Consider the following 19490-nt stretch of genomic DNA (forward strand, 5'->3'; position numbering starts at 1 on the left):
GCAAGTTGACAGTAGAAAGCAATCACAAACCTTTTAGTCTGAGAGTTCTCAAGTGAGGGTAATTTCATATTTTCTATTGAAAGCAGTAGGAATCAAAGTGCAATTTTAATTAAATTGCCCTAGAGTCTTCAGAAGGCAGATGTGAGCAAAAAGAAATGTCTGCAACCAATTGCAATGATCTCATAGTCTAGTACAATTTGTGCCAACACTTAGGTTTCGGGTGCAACAATGAACTGCCCTTACCAACCCCCAGTCGAGAAGACGTGTCGTTTGAATTGTGTTTCCAGAATTTAAACATAAAATAAGAAAATAATACTGGTAGCCTTCCATTTAATCTAAGTATGCTTCTGGAAAGCTTCTTCTGAAAGGTAACTGCAAGTAGATAATGTAATGTCACCGTATTTTGGCAGACAATATATCGTTTATCATTTCGATTTCTATTCTAACTAATGAAAATCTCTGCCTTATTCAAAATGCAAAGTTAAGCCTTTCTTGGACTGAAAGCTATCAGCCAGCCTTAAAAATTAATAACTACCCACTTCTCTCCTCTGCACTGCTTAAGTGGTTCTATGGGCGTAACATTTCAGCTGATGGACATTTCTGAAGGGTAATAAATGCTTGAGGAAACATTTATTTCCAGCCACCCATCTTCTTAGTTACCTTTCAGCCTCTTTAGCCATTTCCTATAAAGACTGTGATTTCAGGTCAAAGACAATGAAATAAAAAGCTCACAAAAGCAAGAGTACTGCTAGGTAGGGTCAATACTTTTCATCATTCATTCTAATGAAAAAGCCTATTTATATATGTTTCATTTATTTCCTTTTTTAAAATCTATCAATCTCTGTGAACACTTTTGTGAGCCCAGGATATTTGGAACATGTAATCGTAAAAACATGTCAACATAGAGATCGGACTTGAGGACACGGGGAGGGGGAAGGGTAAGCTGGGACAAAATGAGAGGGTGGCATGGACATACATACACTACCAAACGTAAAATAGATAGCTAGTGGGAAGCAGCCGCATAGCACAGGGAGATCAGCTCGGAGCTTTGTGACCACCTAGAGGGTTGGGATAGGGAAGGTGGGAGGGAGACACAAGAGGGAGGAGATATGGGGATATGTGTATACGTATAGCTGATTCGCTTTGTTATACACCAGAAACTAACACACCATTGTAAAGCAATCATACTCCAATAAAGATGTTAAAAAAATAAAATAAAACATAACCATAAAAAAAAAGTCAACATCTTGTGTGTGAACCATCTACTGCTGAAATGAACTTGTGGGCTTGTTAGTACCTTGTCAGATTTACTAAAAAGAACGTTTTTAATTCAAGGAAGTGTGGAGGGGAGGCAAAAAGTACTGAAAGATAGTATTAACGTGTATAAATACTGCCAGGCTTTTTCAGAGAAGCTGTTGCTAGCACTACTTCTTCTGATATTAGGTTGCAAACTGCAAATGGGATGTCTGTCGCGCTCACAAAGGCCAGCCTGGGCTGTATATGTTGATTGGCAGGAGAAATGTACATCGAAAATCCTAAGCATTAGTTTTTGAAAAGAAAATGAACTCCCCAGATGTGGGTTCAGCATTTTACATGGAAAATCTCAAAATAGCTCTTTATACAACCATTTGACCCCTTGAGGCCCAGGCTCAAGACAGAAGAAAGAGCCCAGAGTCAGCAACAGAGACATCAATGGTTTAATGAATGGGGGATCTTACACGTCTGAAGCAGAAAGGGACCTGGAGCGACACCCCACTATCAGGTTGACTCATTGGTTACCAGGGAAAACAGCAGAAAAGCACGCCCCTCACCACCCCTTTGACAAACTAACATAGTGGAGACATTCTGATATAAAGATTAGAACAATTACTAACAGGGGTCGGGGGCAAGTACACAGGCATTTACTGATTAGGCTCTATGATTAAGAGGGATGGGTAGGGTGTAGGTGAAGCAGGGACTGGTCCAGCAGGGGATGTACAGAGAGCAAGAGAACAGCCATCTTGGGTGGCCTGACCATACAAGGGTGGAGGAACAGGAGAAATTTGTGAGAGTCAAGGATGGAGAAATACATGAGACCCAAGTAAGGATGATCCCGTGGTCACAGTCAATATTTCAAAGGAGTCATAGGATGGTCCAATAAGCCATGAAGAATCTACTGGTTCTCAGAGAGTATAAATTTCTTTTGGCAACAATCTGGGGAGTTGCAGCTATCCTCACCACAGCTTAGATTTAGAGCCTGAAGCATGTCCCCATAACTCTGCCAAATAGCTACAAACTTACTACCTAACCTTTCTACTAGAATAAAAAATCTCTGCAGTCAGAATCTTTATGTTCCCAGATATAACTCTAGAGCCTGGAAAATGCCTTGCACATAGCAGCTAATATAAAAAGTGATTGTTCAGGGAACTCCCTGGCTGTCCAGTGGTTAGGACTCAGTGCCTTCACTGCCAGGGGCCCAGGTTTGATCCCCGGTTGGGGAAGTAAGATCCTGCAAGCTGCGCCTCGTGGCCAAAAATAAAATAATAAAAATATTTTTTAAATGACTGCTGAGTTTATTTTATTACGTAAATTCTCTTGGCCCAGCAACTCATTTTTCAAAATGGATTTCAAAACTACAAGCTTCTCAAATTTGATGAAGTGTTAGGATTATGTTCAGAATTTAGTGAGATGCTTGGTACATTTACAATTTTTTTCTTCCAGTTTTATTGAGATATAATTGACATACAGTACTGTATAAGTTTAAGGTGTACAGCATAATGATTTGACTTACGTACATCATGAAATGATTACCAGAATAAGTTTAGTGAACATCCATCATCGCATGTAGAAACAAAATAAAAGAAACAGATAGTTTTCCTTGTGATGAGAACTCTTAGAATTTACTCTCTTAACTTTCATATAAAACATACAGCATTGTTAAGTATATTAATCATGTTGTTATTACACCCTTAGTATTTATTTTATTTATCTTATAACTAGAAGTTTGTACCTTTTGACCACCTTCATCCAACTTACAAATATTTATGTTTAACAAATGGAGGTCCTGCATCTCTTTAGCATAATCAGATGGATTTTTAGTAATTTTGAAGGTCAAGATATAGGGAGACGGGGACTTCCCTGGCAGTCCAGTGGTTAGGACTTCGCCTTCCAATGCAGGGGGTGTGGGTTAGATTCCTGATCGGGGAGCTAGGATCCCACATGCCTCGGGGCCAAAAAGCCAAGATGTAAAACAGATGCAATATTGTAACAAATTCCAAAAAGACTTTAAAAATGGTCCCCATCCAAAAATCTTTAAAAAGAAAAAAAGATATAGGGAGATGGAGTAAACCTCCACTGTACCACATTAGAGCAAGAGCTTGAGTTTATGGACTCCTGGACACGACATCAGGGAGGCCACAGAGACTTGGAAGATAGAGGCACCATAGAGTGAACGCAAATGCAAAATACGGCCATGGGGACAGACGTCCGGTCAAAAAGTTGGGTCCAACAGGGTGGAGACCTAAGCCAGCCCCACACATGGGAAGGTCAGGCCGCACAGAATAGGGTTGTAACTACAGTGCCCTGGTTCAGAGAGGATTCCAGTCCTTGGGCAGGTTAACAAGACAGTCTCCGTAATGAATGTGTTACTAACTCCACGGTGAGCATCCTTTCACGATGTATACATATATCAAATCATCATGTTGTAAACTTTAAGTATATTACAGTTTTGTCAATTATACCTCATCAAAGCTGAAAAGAAGACAGTATCTCTCAAGAAGAATGTCATAAACACCAAAGTACCCAAACCAGTGACTCAAGAGGGGAACTTTCCATGGAGACTAGAGAAGCCATTTTACTAGAACAAGCTCCAAAGTCAGCACTAACCTCATGGTGAAGTGGAACCCAGACGGTCGTGTCTCTCCAACCCAGAACCCCTATATTTCAACCTAACTAGGGACTATCTACAGCCGTTATTTTCTTCCCCCCTCACTTCCTCATCTCCAGCTACATCCGTTTTCCTACATTCACCAAGCGCTTTCCTCCCTCTGTTGACTCACTAACTTAGATACATCCTTCCGATCTCAGCTTAACTGTCTCTCCCCAATTTAGCCACTTCCCTCTCACCCTCCCCAGGCTAGTTGAGGGCACCCAGGATATACTCTTACATGGTTTCACTGCACACTGCATTTTCCTTGGAAACATTTAACACAACCGTAATTTTTAAAAGTCATGCTATCCCCAGGGCCTCGCCCATTTCCTGACATAATGGGCACTCTGTACAATAGATAATGAGTGAGTATTGAGTGAAGAACTGTGCAAGCAGATGGACTCGGAAGGTTGGTTAGGAGTTCCATTGGCAGAGAGGGGGGAGAATTCTTCCGTTTCTATTCTCTGTCTCCATTTCTATGAATGACCATTCTTCACACAAGCTAGAACCTTGGGCACATTCCTTGACTCCTCCTCACCTCCCACATCTGTTCAGTCACCAGATGAGACACGGTCACCTCCCTTCAAGTACGTGTTCTTCAGCATTCTTCCCCAGGACGCCCTCTTCCCCGTGCCTCAGTAGACCCTCTGAACCTGTGCTCAATTTATTTTTTAATTAACTGTGTTCCCCACTTGTAGAGCACGGGGATCGTACCCTGCCCACCCTGGGATCCAAGGACCTGGTTCAGTATCTGGAACATCATAAGAAATCAGTAAATATTTGTCATACAAATATGATGTGAAATTCTGTGCAAATATGTACAAAACACATAGCAAGGAAAATGCCCTCATGTCATTACATTCTCTCTCATATCTCTGTCCTCACACCTTATGAAAATTAAAATTTCCCATTCCTTGCACTACAGAAAAAAAATCTGACTAATTTGCAATAAGGTATAAGTGGTTTGTACACTTATATTCCCTGGAAGTTTTCACTGGCTACTAATCGTGGCCTGTTTTGACAGAAAGTTGACACCAACAAGCAGAGAACACCGACACCCCAGAGGGGGTTTAATTTTCCGTGTTCCCACTTGAAACTGTACGTTAGAAATTATTTAAATGAAGGTGGTCGTCACTCTGCCAATATCTGGCTCTGCGCCCATTAACAAATGGAATCACCCCTTGGGGGATCCCCAAGGCACTCAGCTCTGACACCACACCCCTGTAGATGATGCCCGGAGCCGGGGAGGGGGGGTGTTATCTCAAGGTACCATCAAGTACATCACATTCTCTTCATTCATTTACAAACGGTAAATATCAGGCAGCTATTCAGAACATCTTGATCTGTCTGATCCAGATTAGCAGCCCAGGGAGTGTGAAGCATCAGCCTCACCCCTTAAAGCAAACGCTCTACACAGATGCCTGTTAGCTTGAAGGAGACATAATCCCACCTCCCTCCATCCCTGGTCAGACAGGTCGGAGCTCTCAGGTTCCCTTGGTTACCAACAGCCCCAAGCTGTGTGGCATGGCCTTTCCTCAAGAAGGAAGACTGAAGGATCTATCCTCCAGATGGTACAGAATGGAAGATGAGAGATTTGGGAACCAGTTGTGATTACGAGGCAGTAACAACAACAAAAAATATCACATCCTCACGGCACCCTAAATGCAGCGACAAAAAACAAAATGGGCTGTGAGGATTTTATGTGGATCCTGGGCAATGGTTTTATTGTGGATTATTAGTGGGAAAATTTAGGAGCCCAAAAGAGATAGCAGCTACCAGCGTTCCGACAGGGTCCTTGTGTTTCCACTTTAATTCTACATTCAATATCCCTATCCCAGCGCCCTCCACACACACCCTTCTCTATCCTCACGCTCAGCTGTTCTGCCCGCCCCACCGCGGGTAGGCTGAGCCCTCACCTCTCCAGCCGGCTCTGAGCTGCAGAGAAGAACGTGCTGCGCCAACTGGCCTTGATGCAGCCCCATGAGGTCACACGTGCGCATGTGCGCCGGCCACCTCTCCTTCCTCCTCTCACCCATTCTGAGTCTGCGCCTTCTCCAGGTCCCTGAAAACCGCGGTATTAGTGCCCCCTACCCTGAGACTTTGGAGTCCTTACTCTCACTTTAGGAATGAGGACGTGAAGCCCAGAGAGGTGACGTGATCCTTGCACCCTTGTCTTCTGTTCTGCCCGCTCAGCGCTGAGACTCTCCCGCTAAGACTCTACGGCAAAGAAAAGGAAAGCCAGTAGGCATGGGTGCCCACAAGCTCCTAGGGTCTCTCTCCCATCGGAACTGTCCGCACTTATCCATGATGTTCTCCTTCCCGACATAGGAGAGGAGGCCTTCACTCTGTCCCCGGGCTTCCGTGGCTTTTCTGTCCATCCTTCCCACGTATTCAGGTGCCTCCTTCATTAATGACTCTCTTTCCGCCTCCCTAACTTTATATCTCTTTTCCGCTTCTCTCTCCCAGTTTCTTCCTCTCATTGGACCTTTTTCCTCAGTTTATGAATAAAGCCACATAAGTTTAAAAACAAAACAAAAGAAATTACCCTGGCTCCCCACCTGGTATACACTGAGCTTCCCTGTCTCTCATACTTCTTCCCTCCACATCTAGACTTTTCTACAAAATAGTCCAGACTTACAGTGTAACTTTCTCACCTCCTATCCACTGTCAGGCCGCGGCTGTTGGGCTTTCTGTCCTATATTATCACTGAAAACGCTCTCTCGAAGGCCAACAGTGACCTAATGTCAAGTACACTTAGATCTTACCGGGATTCCTTGTAATGGGTGACTTAGGTCACTGCTGACTGCTCCCTTCTGGCTTCCAAGCAACCCCATCTCTTGAGTTTTCCCAGGCAGTCCCATCTCTTGAACAGCACTTATTTTTAAAAAATATATATTTATTTATTTGGTTGCACGAGGTCTTAGTTGCAGCACGTGGGCTCCTTAGTTGTGGCATGCCAACTCTTAGCTGTGGCATGCCTGTGGGATCTAGTTCCCTGACCAGGGATCAAATCTGGGCCCCCTGTATTGGGAACGCGGGGCTTAACCACTACAAGACCAGGGAAGTCCCAAACAGCACTTATTTTACCAATTAAATTTTTTTTCATGCAAATTAAGCAGATTTCTAATGCAAACATAGGTAACACATTTTGAAATACTGGCCCTGGCTGCTTTTGGAGTGATGTTTTATCATTAAGTCCTTAAAATGTTAACTTGCCATCCCCAGTATATAGCTTATACTCTCACCGTTACACTAAAGCATTTTAAGTAAGATCAGACAATGACACAGAGGCATTTTAAAGTAAGAACAAACAATGGAACAGATGTTCATCCCTCTTAGATAGCAAAATGGCACACAATATTCTCAAGAGCTATACTCTTGGACCAAATATTTAATGGAAGTCAGATTTTATAATTCCTTTGAAGAAATGTCATGCAAGTAACCAACACTAAGAGGCATATATAGAACACTCATCTTCGTGTGCTGTATTTTTTTTAAAGATCTATTTATTTATTGTTTTTTTAATTCATTTTTGGCTGTGTCAGGTCTTGGTTGCGGCACGTAGGATCTTCGTTGAGGCATGCAGCCTCTTCATTTTGGTGCACGGGCTTCTCTCTAGTTGTGGCGTGCAGGTCTTCTCTTCTCTAGTTGTGGCGCTAGGGCTCCAGGGCGCGTGGACTCTGTAGTTTGCGGCACACGGGCTCTAGTTGAGGCGCGCAAACTCAGTAGTTGTGGTGCACGGGCTTAGTTGCCCCGCGGCATGTGGGATCTTAGTTCCCTGACCAGGGATCGAACCTGCATTCCCTTGCATTGGAAGGCGGATTCTTTACCACTGGACCACCAGGGAAGTCCCTTCGTGTGCTTTATACTAAGCATTTTATTGACTAAAAAAGAATAATTTAGGGCTTCCCTGGTGGCGCAGTGGTTGGGAGTCCGCCTGCCAATGCAGGGAGTGTTCTTTCTGGGAGCAATATTTGAAACTGGTCTAAGTGAGGTATTTGGGAGTACCAATAACTTGGATGCCAACGTGAAGATAAAGTAGGGGAGAAGTAAAGGCATTTGTCTCTCCTTCTAAGTTGTACGAGGCACAAAGTAAATTAATTCTAAATTTTAAACCTAACTAGCCTTTCAGTTCTGTCCACATTTTTCCTCAGAGGAGGAAACAGGCGCTCGCTCTCTCACTCACTTTCTCTCTTTTTTCTCTCCTCTCTTTTGTTTATCCTTGCTCTCTCTCTTTGATTATAAGAACAAAAAGTCTAGAGTAGAGTTAATGGTATACTCAGAGAACAGCTTTCTTTGCTATGTACAGTTCAGTCAACTGCAAAGCTTGAATGTACATGCTCGTGTCAGAGACTGGCAAGGTCTTTGCCATTTGTGTGTCCTTTTTCCGACACACAGCTGGGCTGCATCTCCCAGGCTCCCTGCAGTTAGGTGTCCGATGACACTGAACTCCAGATCATGGAATGTGAGAAGGGACATGCCCATTTCCAGGCCTAGCGCCCACGTCACTTCCATACGTAGTTCTCCACGCCCTTCCCGTTTCTGCCTGTTCGATACAGACCAGCATAGGATCTTTGGAGGCCACATGTTTAAAATGATGGAGCCACAATGTTGAAATAAACATTGAAATTTATTTCTCCAACAAATAAGCATCTCAAGCAATTTGAATTTGCTGTATGTTAAGGGACCTTCAGCTGCAAAGCAGGACCTCGATTCCAAGGGGATTCTCACTTTCCACGAATGGATTTTCAGAGCTTTTTGAAATAGTTGGTGGAATAAGAGGAGATCTCATTCCATACCCTTCAACTGTGATTAATTCAGCCGCCCACAGCATCAGGACTCAGATGACGTTAGATTTGAGTAGACACAAGACTTTACTCCGATTAAGAGTCTCTTTCTGGTTGGTTTTATACTCACTAATGCTTTAAAACATTTTAATGTCTTCCCACATGACTCAGATGCTTTGTTGACATTACACTGACTTCTTTCAACCATAGCTCCTGATGGAATTCTGTGTTCTTTCTATATTCTAGGTAGCTTGCCAATTCTTGTAGACATTTAAATGCTTGATTGGATTCAGCATCTCTCCCACATCTCTTCTTGTCTGAGGTCATTAACCCGTCCAGATCCAAAAGTATAGTCCAGTTCCAGCATATTATTGATTAATTTTAGGGCTTTAAACAAGTTTAAATAGCTAATCCTGTATTGATTTGATTCATTCATTCAAGAAACAGTTATTGAAAGACTTCTGTGTACTAGACCCACAAGGATACAGAAATGAATAGGACGTGGTCCCTTTCCCAGGAGATCTTACGTTCTAATAAGTGAGCAAGGCGTGTAAATAATTATGGAAGAGTAAAGTGCAGATAATGGTCTGTATAAAGTGAATCAGAAGCACAAAAAAAATAAGCAGAGGCTAACTGTGTGTCAGGGCACCAAGCATGGCTGCTCAGAGCATGAGAACATGGTCTGATATGAAGAATATTACATCACGAGGAAGGGAAGAAAGGAAATGCATTTTAAATACTGGCAAAAGTATGTCAGAGAAGCTTGGGAACACCGTGGGATACTCAAAGTGATGAGTAGTGAGGTATGTTCAGTTCACTAAGTGAACAGTGGCGTCAGTCTTTGAGGGACCTTGGATTCTGTCTTAACACCAGTGAGTCCCAACCTATTTTATATTTGGCACTTATAGAGAAAGTTAACATTTATAAGGCACTCTGTGATAAATAAATTACTTTTTCCGAGCAATAAATCACCACCCCAAAGGGCTAGCTACCCCAAGTCTTACTCAGCAAGTGTGTACGTGCACACCCACACCCTACTCAGGTGTCTCCAGCTGGGATGCTCTGCTAGATGACATGCAATCAGTGAATGGATTTCATCTTGGGAAGAATATGATCAGATTCAATTTTCTTTGAACAGTAATTCATAGAAAGAGAAAAGAACTTATAAAACTATCTCAGAAGAAATGGTATTTTGGGGATGGAGTCTGCCCTAGAAATGGGAAAACCAAAAGTAATAATAGAGGCTATTTTTAAAAAAGAAAAAAGAATATTCAAAGGGGAAATGTTCAAAATTGTAGAAGCAGACAGTAAAAATGAATTATAGAGAGACTTCAGAGTCAACAAGTATTTGTTACTTGATTTATTGAGCAAAGTAGAACATTAGCGAGATTTAAATGAGAATGATAAAAATATATTGGGGAAAAATTGGATAACTGAGAAAAAATGTATTACATAAGGGAAAAATTATATCTGTTTAGACAGATTCTTAGAACTGTTTTTAGCCCTTACCTTTTTAAGCAATATTTTTCCTCTCAGCCATTCTATTCTGCTTTATTGACCCCAAAGAGATTTTAGAAATTCATTATGCCATTATTTAAATATTATCTACTCTTAGAAAATTTTAAAGTGGGAAGAAACTGTCAGCACTGATTATGGGAACATCTGCTTCCAGAGATCTGGACCCACGAGAGAAACAAAAGCTGGAAATTCAGCCAAATAAAAATGAAAAGGGAGCTCCAAAAATAGAAAAGGGAGGTGTTTTCAGAATTCTTAAAAATCTCATTTTCTCTAGAATAAAATGTTCCTCTGAATGAGCCCAGCAGTAGTGACACAAAGCCACCAGTGATTCTGAGCAGACAGCAATTGAAAAATTACAAAAACTTTGAAAGAGACCCCAGGGAAGCCAAACTGTAGTTGATAAGAGTAAACAGCCATTCCACCAAATTAGTGATGAAGATTAACCAAAGGGTTAAGAGTATGTCTACAATAGGAAAATAGCACAATTTGTGTCGCTTTAAAAAAGCTGAGTAACTTTAAAGGGAATAGAAAATACACTGTTAAAGATGAAAACACAAATAAGAAAGAAAGAAAAAAAAAAAGAGAACCTAGCTCCTTTCTTCCTGAATATGAGAAAATCAAAACAAAAAAGTGGGGCTTCCCTGGTGGCGCAGTGGTTGAGAGTATAGGATGGTGGGAGCTGGTATGTCAGAGGCATCTTTATAAAGGTGATACAACTCTAGCAACGAAGAGTGAGGAAAGAAGCCACGGTGGTAGATGCTTTCTTATCAAAGGACCCTGTAAGGACACTGTAACCAGGTTCCCCCTTGCAAGAATCAAAGACAAAATACTAGAGACGGTCCATGGGATCCTTACAGAATAACTAGAATAAGTGCATCCCTGCATCTAAACACTGAAAGCACTAGGAAAAAGTCACTCTGGGGCTTCCCTGGTGGCACAGTGGGTGAAAGTCCGCCTGCCGATGCAGGGGACGCGGGTTCGTGCCCCGGTCCGGGAGGATCCCACATGCCACAGGAGCGGCTGGGCCCATGAGCCATGGCCGCTGAGCCTGCGCGTCCGGAGCCTGTGCTCCGCAACGGGAGAGGCCACAACAGCGAGAGGCCCGCATACCGCAAAAAAAAAAAAAAAAAAGTCACTCTGTGCACTTTGCATAAAAGGGATATATTACCAACAAAGAATCCCACGGAGTGACTTGAAATAACAAGAAAAAAGAGAGAGATCTTCCCTCAGTATTTGTGCTACTGTGGGGGGAAAGGACTAGAGAATAAAAACAATGCCAGTTAAAAGCTAAAAAAATGGTGATCAAGTGTGTCACGTGCGCAGACTTCCCTGGTGGTGCAGTGGTTAAGAATCCACCTGCCAGTGCAGGGGAAACGGGTTCAAGCCATCGTCCGGGAAGATCTGACATGCCGCGGTGGAACCAAGCCCCTGCGCCACTACTGAGCCTGTGCTCTAGAGCCCGTGCTCCGCAACAAGAGAAGCCACCACAATGAGAAGCCCGCGCACCGCAAGGAAGAGTAGCCCCCGCTCGCCGTAACTAGAGAAAGCCCGCGGGCGGCAACAAAGACCCAACGCAGCCAAAAAAAAAAAAAAAAGGTGTGCACTCAGGCGGATCACGGGTGCACTGGGCGGGTCACATGGGCTGGACACGTGCTCAGGGAGTGCCCAGCACCAGCCCTGGACAGAGGGACAGCCACAATCCCACGTGACACTGAACTCCGAAAATTCTGCCTCCCTTGAGCTTTACTTTCTTCCTTGCCATGTCCTTATACGGGGAAGCTTAATTTTCCACAATAAGAAACACTCAGAGATGGTGAAACCTCAGCCTTCAAAACGTGAGGGACTAATCAATCCTCCCTCCTCCAGACTAGCTACTCTTTCCAAATATGAGAAAATCAGACTAGACGCAAGCTCAATACAAGTTCCCCAAAGACAGATGCTCTTCTGGGGAAGGGGGAATAGAATGCTGGAATTCTCACAAACCATTGTTATCCTAAGCTAAACAAAGGTTTTGAAATTTTGGAATTCAGTAGTTGATGGGAATGTGTCATCGGAATAAGATAAATGCGTGGATAAATCAATAGCAGCCTGCGGTCTGCTGCACGCAGTCCACGGCTTTTATCTCACCTAGGGCGTCCACAGCCTGGCAGGCGTTGTACAGACGAGTACACTGAGAGTTGAGTTTTCCCAGCTCGCAGCCTGCAAGAAGTGGAACTAATATTTGATCCAGATATTTCAGGGACCAAAATCCGTATGCTTTCAAACACCCAGCTGTGCCAACAAGGATAACAATGAAATTCTTCATAAATAGGTAAAGAAAGATACATTGGGCACTCACTAGATTAAAACTAAAGCATTCATGTTTAAATATTGATTAAGAATATAAATTACTTGCACGATGTAAGAAAAATAACGGGCTAGCCCAGTACAATTTAATTGGATGTGGAGAGGCATATGTAACACATCCCGCTATCTTGTTCCAAGTCAAATGTCTTGTCAGCAAGTACTCAATATGTGAAGATTGTCACGAGAATAACAGAATTTTAGGATGTGATTCAAATACTACACAACTGTGAAAACAATGCCTCCCCCCCGCAAAAAAAACTGTTGACCTTTAATAGCTGTTCTGTGTGGGTATACGATGAAATTCTAATTAATAATCTGCCATGATTAAAGTCTGGTTCAGTAAAATGTAACAGAATATGATTTGGCAAATGTTGTGGGTATGATCTTTAAGAAGCAAAAATGTACCTTCCCTTATTTTCCCAAAATGATATTTAGCATTTCTTCTCATGGTGGTCACTTCCACAAAGATAATCCATTCCAAGTAACATCACTTCTTCCAAGTGGAAGTTGGCACAGGAAATACGTTTGAAAGGACGACAAACAATGCGGTTTCCTGGCTGCAGTCTCTCCCTGAGGGATCTTTTATAGTAACACCTCAGTTTCCGAGAACAGGTGAAGGGGGCAACGCTCGGCATAACTGGCTTTTCTGCATCAGTTGATGCCAGGTGTTAATTGTGCTAAGTTTTTTGTTCTACATTTTAAGACTTTAATAACCAGAGTATATTGAATTCAACTCAATTATCCTGCAGGTCACCCACCAAGCTGTGCCCGCCCCCTCCTTCTGTCTTCCCCGCCTCTTCCAAGGCACTCTTCTGGCAAAGACCCTTATGCAGTGTTCTCACTGTAATGACTGCAGATCCCGTGGGTGCTTCCTTTCTAAACCTCCTTTTCTAATACTTCTGAAAACCCATCCGTGCCTCTTCGGCTACTTCCCAGGTTTCATTGAAATTCATCTCCTTATTTCTACTGGAGAAACTCCTTAAATTCAGCATCTTCTTCTCACATCTTTCTCATTACAGTGACTTTCAGAACGCACGGTTGCTTCACTTTCTTAATGTGATAGAACTACCTTTCTGCAAACATAAAAGCTGAAGGTCTTTCCTACTGAGTTGTTTTCAAGTATTTTGTTAAGTCATCTTAAAAAAAAAAAAAACCTTCATTTTTTAAAGCATCATTTTAAAAACACTTTCAGAGTCTATAAACTTGCCCTCCATTTGCATTTCAATTTACCTCTTTACTTCAACTACCTTCCTGCTCTGGTGTGTGTATAAAAAACTATTTTTCTAATATGGAAACATCAGGCTTCTCTTGTCAAGAGGCCACATTGCTGTGTCCCATCCATAAAGGATTCTTGATGTTTTCACTTTCTTAATTACCTACTTTTCAATGATTCCTCCTTAATAGTTACTCTTTTGGTAGTCTTGTCTAGTTCCCAAAATTTATATATATATATACACACACACACATTAGGGTAAATAAACTACAATACTTTTTCCACCTTTTGGATATTATGAATAATGCTGTTATAAACATTTGTGTACAAATTTTTGTGTGGACGTATGTTTCCATTTCTCTCGGGTATATAGCTAGGAGTGGAACTACTGGGCATATGGTAACTAGATTTACCCTTTTAAGAACTGCCTGTCTTCCAAAGTGGTTGCACCATTTTACCTTTCCACCAGCAGTGCATGGTGTCCAGTTTCTCCACATCCTTACCAACATATGTTATTATCTGATTTTTTTATTATTATAGCTATTTTAGTGGGTATAAAGTAGTACCTCACTGTGGTTTTGGTTTGCATTTCCCTGAGAATATTTTTGTAATGAGGTTGATGTTGAAAACGAACAAACAAAAACCACTTCAGGATGACAGAATACATTTTCTCTCTTTGCTTCTCTTCATCAGTCAGAGGTAGGGTTATTTCAGCCTTTAAAGAACTGCTTTATAAGTTAATCTAAGTTCCCTACAACGACTGTGACCACTTCATAAATGAGTCTTCTACATTTTAGCTGCCCTGCATTCAAGATCAGTTAAAGAATTTAAATTAAATTATTAAATCAAGTTATTAAATCAAACGAAGCACCCCCAAATCATCTTTTGAAGCTTTTAGTAAATGGCAATAAATGAAAGCTTATAAAAAAGGAAAACACTGAAATTTATGCTCACAAAAGCAAGCAAACTGGACAAATTAGCATTTAAATGTTATACAGAATTTAGTTTTCAATTTTATAATTTCCTTCTGAAATTTCTTAACCTGAGAAAAGACTCTTTTGGCAGAGCTCCTGTGTTTTATTCAACAAATTTATATTCCGCACCAAAATGAAAAGAAGTTGATTTGTGAGAAGCTCTACAAAGAATCATAAATAGATACAATTTAAGTTTTGTGTCCTGTAACATTTTTGGCAAGGAAAGATGTACTGAGTGGATGTAAACTAACAGTGCTGGGGAGGTATTTGGGCTAAACTATATTGCATCTGTCCTCTCTTTAGCAAACTTGCTTGGCATTTAGCAGCACCTATACGGAAGATATTTCCACAGTGAAAATAGTTACTGCTACATAGGAAATTATTAGGTCAACTAAAAAATTGGCAGATGGTTGTTTGCTTAGATAAAAATATTGTATCAGTATAAAATTTCCTGAAGTTGAAAACTCTACTGTGTAAATGTAAGAGAATATTATTATTTAGAGGAAATGCTCACTGAGATATTTGGGGGTGAAGGGCTTCATGCAAGTAACTTACTCTTGAATCATTCAGAAAAATGTTATGTATATATATTATTTGTGTGTGTATGTGTGAATACATGTCAATCTAGATGTATATGGAAGAGAAACAGCAAACAATAAAGCAAATAGAGTAAAAAAAAAATACTGTGATTTACAGTCAATTAAGGTATCAACAATTTCAAATTTACTAATCATAAAAAGAAATTTTGAATAAGATTGTAAATAAATTTATGAAAATAATAAAACCATATTGAAAAAACTATATATTATGTATATATTTTTCCCCAAAATATCAGTGGTTTGGTATATTAGAGACAAGAGATGGGCTAAGGAGCAGATTCATGGCAGTACATGAATATATACCAAAAATAATCATTCTGTTAATGTTCCATTTTAACGTTCAAATGAGAAATGTAAAGAAGTTTTCTTTTTATTTTGCTTTAATGAATACAGGTATTCATTTTTAATCTTTATTTTTATAAATTTATTTTGAATATAATTTTTCAATTGAATAATTTTATTCACAAATGTATATATTTATACTTTTGTTTAACACCCCCTTTAACTTCCAAAAGTGTCCTATAAATTATAGGATCACTCAACTTTTAGTCAATGATCTTAACTGATCAAGTGATCTTTCTTCTAAATTCCCGCCCATTGGTCAACAAGGTAAGGGAGTTGATATTTGATTAAATATCTAATCTAATAAAAACTTAACCCAGTCTGACTAAATGGCCCCTTTAGGCACTGCTCATTCTCTCTGGGAAAATCTTTTTAGTGTCTCACATTGACTCCCCTCTCACTGCTTCTCTCCTTGAGGTTGTATCCAGGTAACCGATGTGACTTGGTAGGGAAAGGATGGGCCTCAGCCTCCTCTGGTCTCCAGGGGTATTACCTGGAGATGGTCCCTTGTCACCTGGTTGTTGTGAGCCCCAGAGGACTCCAAAGCTCATGTCTACACAGTGATCTGGTGAAGCTTCACCTCACCTCCTTCAGTGGAGATGGAAGGATAGAGCTAGTCAGAGTAGGTCAAGACTTCACTAGAACTTCTAGGCGAATTCGTCTCTCTCTAAATCACAGTTCACTAGTATGCCTGTCTTGAGTGGAGGATATAATATAATATTCACAGCTGTGTACCTAAACACACAGACACAGAGTTCAGTGTTCCTATATGCCCACATATCTGTTAATGTTAGAATGCTGTAGTATAACCAGAGCTTGGTATGACCTAATTAATATTTTTAATGGACTATGACAAAAACAAAATCAGGAGAAATGAACTAAGATTAGCTGTAGACATTAGGTTTGGAAAAGAAAGATTGAGGCTTTGATCAAAACAGAAAGAAATTAGAAAGAATATTACAAAAAACAGTGAGTCTATACAGACTGTGAGGCAAGTACCACACCACCAGAGAGAAGTCGAAACCTCCTCTGCAAAATGCAGGTGCTTAGGGACTTCCCCGGCGGCCCAGTGGTTGACTCTGCGCTCCTAATGCTGGTGGCATGGGTTCGATCCCTGGTCGGAAAACTAAGAGCCCGCATGGCATGGCCAAAAGAGGAAAGAAAGTTAGGGGAGCCACCAAAATGCAGGTGCTTATTAGTCAGGAGCGGCTTGAGGACAGAAGGCAAGGACATAGATTTTGTGACTTCTCAAAGGTCTTTCTAATGATGCAATAAATATTCTTAAGGAAAAAAATGGATTCCGGCAGCAAGAAGAAAAGGTATATCTTTTGATATATAGGGGGAAAGGGCATATCTGTATGCCTAAGGACAAACACATTATTTAAAATCTAATGTTATTTAATGTTACTTCATTTTTCACTAAAGCCAGTAACAACTGTGATTTTTCAGTAGCTAAGATCCCACGTTCTATGTGTGTTTCTTAAAACTTCCCCATTTTTTGACCACTGATAATATTTTGAACAGTCTTTATCTTAAATACACATTCTTCCATTTTTGTGACAGGCAGACATTTTTGTTAATATTATTTTTATGTGTTCTTTTTAAATCACCTAGTATTATATGAGTTCGCACATTTATTCATCTTGGGCTATGTTGTATTTTCAGTTGATTTCATAGGTGGACTTGATGCACACTCCCACCGCCAGGACCATGTTGAGTTAAAGCCTGTTCATCTGTAAGTAAAGGTGTGATGAGATGGAAAACATGAATCCTTCTAACTTGGCCAAAACTAACCAAACCTGAAATAATTTGGACCTACCACTACTAATCATTGTTTAATTTTCCACTCATATTTGAAACACACCTTTCACATGTAACCCAACATTATCATTATTATTTTTCATTCCAAAAGGGATTTGAAGTCGGTACCATGGTTTATGTTTCTAAAGTGATAGTTCTATTTTATTTTTTTTATCAGTAGTTGATTGCCAAATTGAAGGGAAGAAAGGATGATTTAGTCTACAAAAGAGAAACTTATTATGTGTCTTGGGGGCAACATAGCAGAGGGAAAAGGGAAGAAAGACTAGGTTGGGATCCACGCTCTACCTGTGTGGTCCCAGGGGCCTCCCTTGAAGTCTCTGAGACTTGGTTCTGTCACCTGGACTCTAGTTTCATAGGTGGAGGAGGGAGGATGGATTCAATGGGATAAGGTATGTAGAGCATCTGTAAAGTTGCCCATGACTGTGCCTAGTACTCAAATATTTGACTAACCGGAAGGAAGTCAACAACTACAACAGAAACACCTCAAACTGGACAGATTTCAGTTGAGTATAAGGAAGGAATCATGGTCACTTGATTGATAAAATACTAGAAGAAAATAGATACCATGACTCCATTCCTAGAAAACTCTAAGTAGCGAATAGACAACTGTATAAAATAACAGATATCGTGTGCACTTTGCGTATATTATCTCACTTCATCCTCATGAAACTACTGTAATGCACTCATTAGTCGTCCATTCTGTAAATAGACTGCTACATCTATGAGGTTCATAGATGATAGACAACCTTCCCAAAATCTATCAAGTAGTCAGTGATGGAGCTGGGGTCTTTCCCTCAACATGACATTGTGGACCTGCTCGGACGACCTTCCGATTCTTTTGGCTCAGTGCTCTGTCATTTCATGGAGACAGGAAATTTGGACAGCAGTCACTGGTGTAAGAAACACGCATGAAAGTCTTCATCAGCTGCCTCTTTGCCACAGTGGTTCCTGCCCAAACCTGTACCCCCTTCCCCAGCTTCTTTGGGGCGGAAGCCCTGAGAAACCTGCCCTGGTCACTCCACCTCCCCATGTGGAATTAACTCGATTCCAGCAGAATGAGCTGAAGGAAACATAGTTCACAGGCTGCACAAATCAGCACTGTGCCTGTCACGTGAGAGATGTTTAAATATATGTTGGTTTCTTAAAGCCAACCTAATCTGGAAAAACATTCACCCCATATAACGTTCCAGGACCAAGCAGCCGTCACCTCATTACTCATGCTACTGAGTGCTCATAAATGATCCACTCCAGAAGTGGGTATCTGTGGATGTGGGGAACTTGGCAGGGATTGTGACGATAACAAAGAAGATCAGAGCAACTGGAAGTGAGAAAAGAACTGAAACAATGCCTAGCGGTGACTTAGAGAGTCTTCTATATATTTGTTATGTGAAAAGAGGACGATGGATGATGTCTTTCATCTCCACTGTGAAAAATATAACTCAGCAGAGAAATTGCAGTATGAAAGATGTCGGTCAGATGTCAGAAAGATCTTACTATTAGGGGAGGTTATTAAAAAATGCCAATTGATTACTGATGGTAATGGAATCTCCTTTCTTAAATGACACTCGTGTATCCATGTGCCTGAAAAGGGTGTCCCTGTGGCATGGCCCAGAGGCAAGTGACTTCTGTCTCTGTTTCCTAAAGTCCCTTCAATCTCTGTGAATCCAGAACACATGAAACGTCCCGGTAAGTTTACCTAAAAGGCTTTGATCAACTCCACTCCCTCCTCAAAGGGCTTTCTCCTTTTTTTTTTTTTTTTGAAGTATAGTTAATTTACAATGTTGTATCAATCTCTGCTGTACAGCAAAGTGACTCAGTTATACCCATATATGCATTCTTTTTTAATATTCTTTTCCATTATGGTTTATCACAGGAGATTGGATATAGTTCCCTGTGCTCTACAGTAGGACCTTGTTGTTTATCCATTCTAAATGTAATAGTTTGCATCTACCAACCCCCAACTCCCAGTCCCTCCCTCCCCCA

General features: G+C 41.0%; 1 protein-coding gene across 1 annotated transcript in view; it reads left to right on the forward strand.

The window, feature by feature from the left end:
• Window positions 1–19490, forward strand: part of NKAIN3 (sodium/potassium transporting ATPase interacting 3) — a 333800-nt gene that overhangs the window by 306848 nt on the left and 7462 nt on the right. Inside the window, 1 exon segment of the mRNA XM_024742568.1 lies at window positions 17352–17413. Coding sequence (XP_024598336.1) covers window positions 17352–17413 — 62 coding nt within the window.

Source organism: Neophocaena asiaeorientalis, unplaced genomic scaffold (assembly GCF_003031525.2).
Source record: "Neophocaena asiaeorientalis asiaeorientalis breed wild unplaced genomic scaffold, Neophocaena_asiaeorientalis_V1.1 scaffold226, whole genome shotgun sequence".
NCBI lineage: Eukaryota > Metazoa > Chordata > Mammalia > Artiodactyla > Phocoenidae > Neophocaena > Neophocaena asiaeorientalis.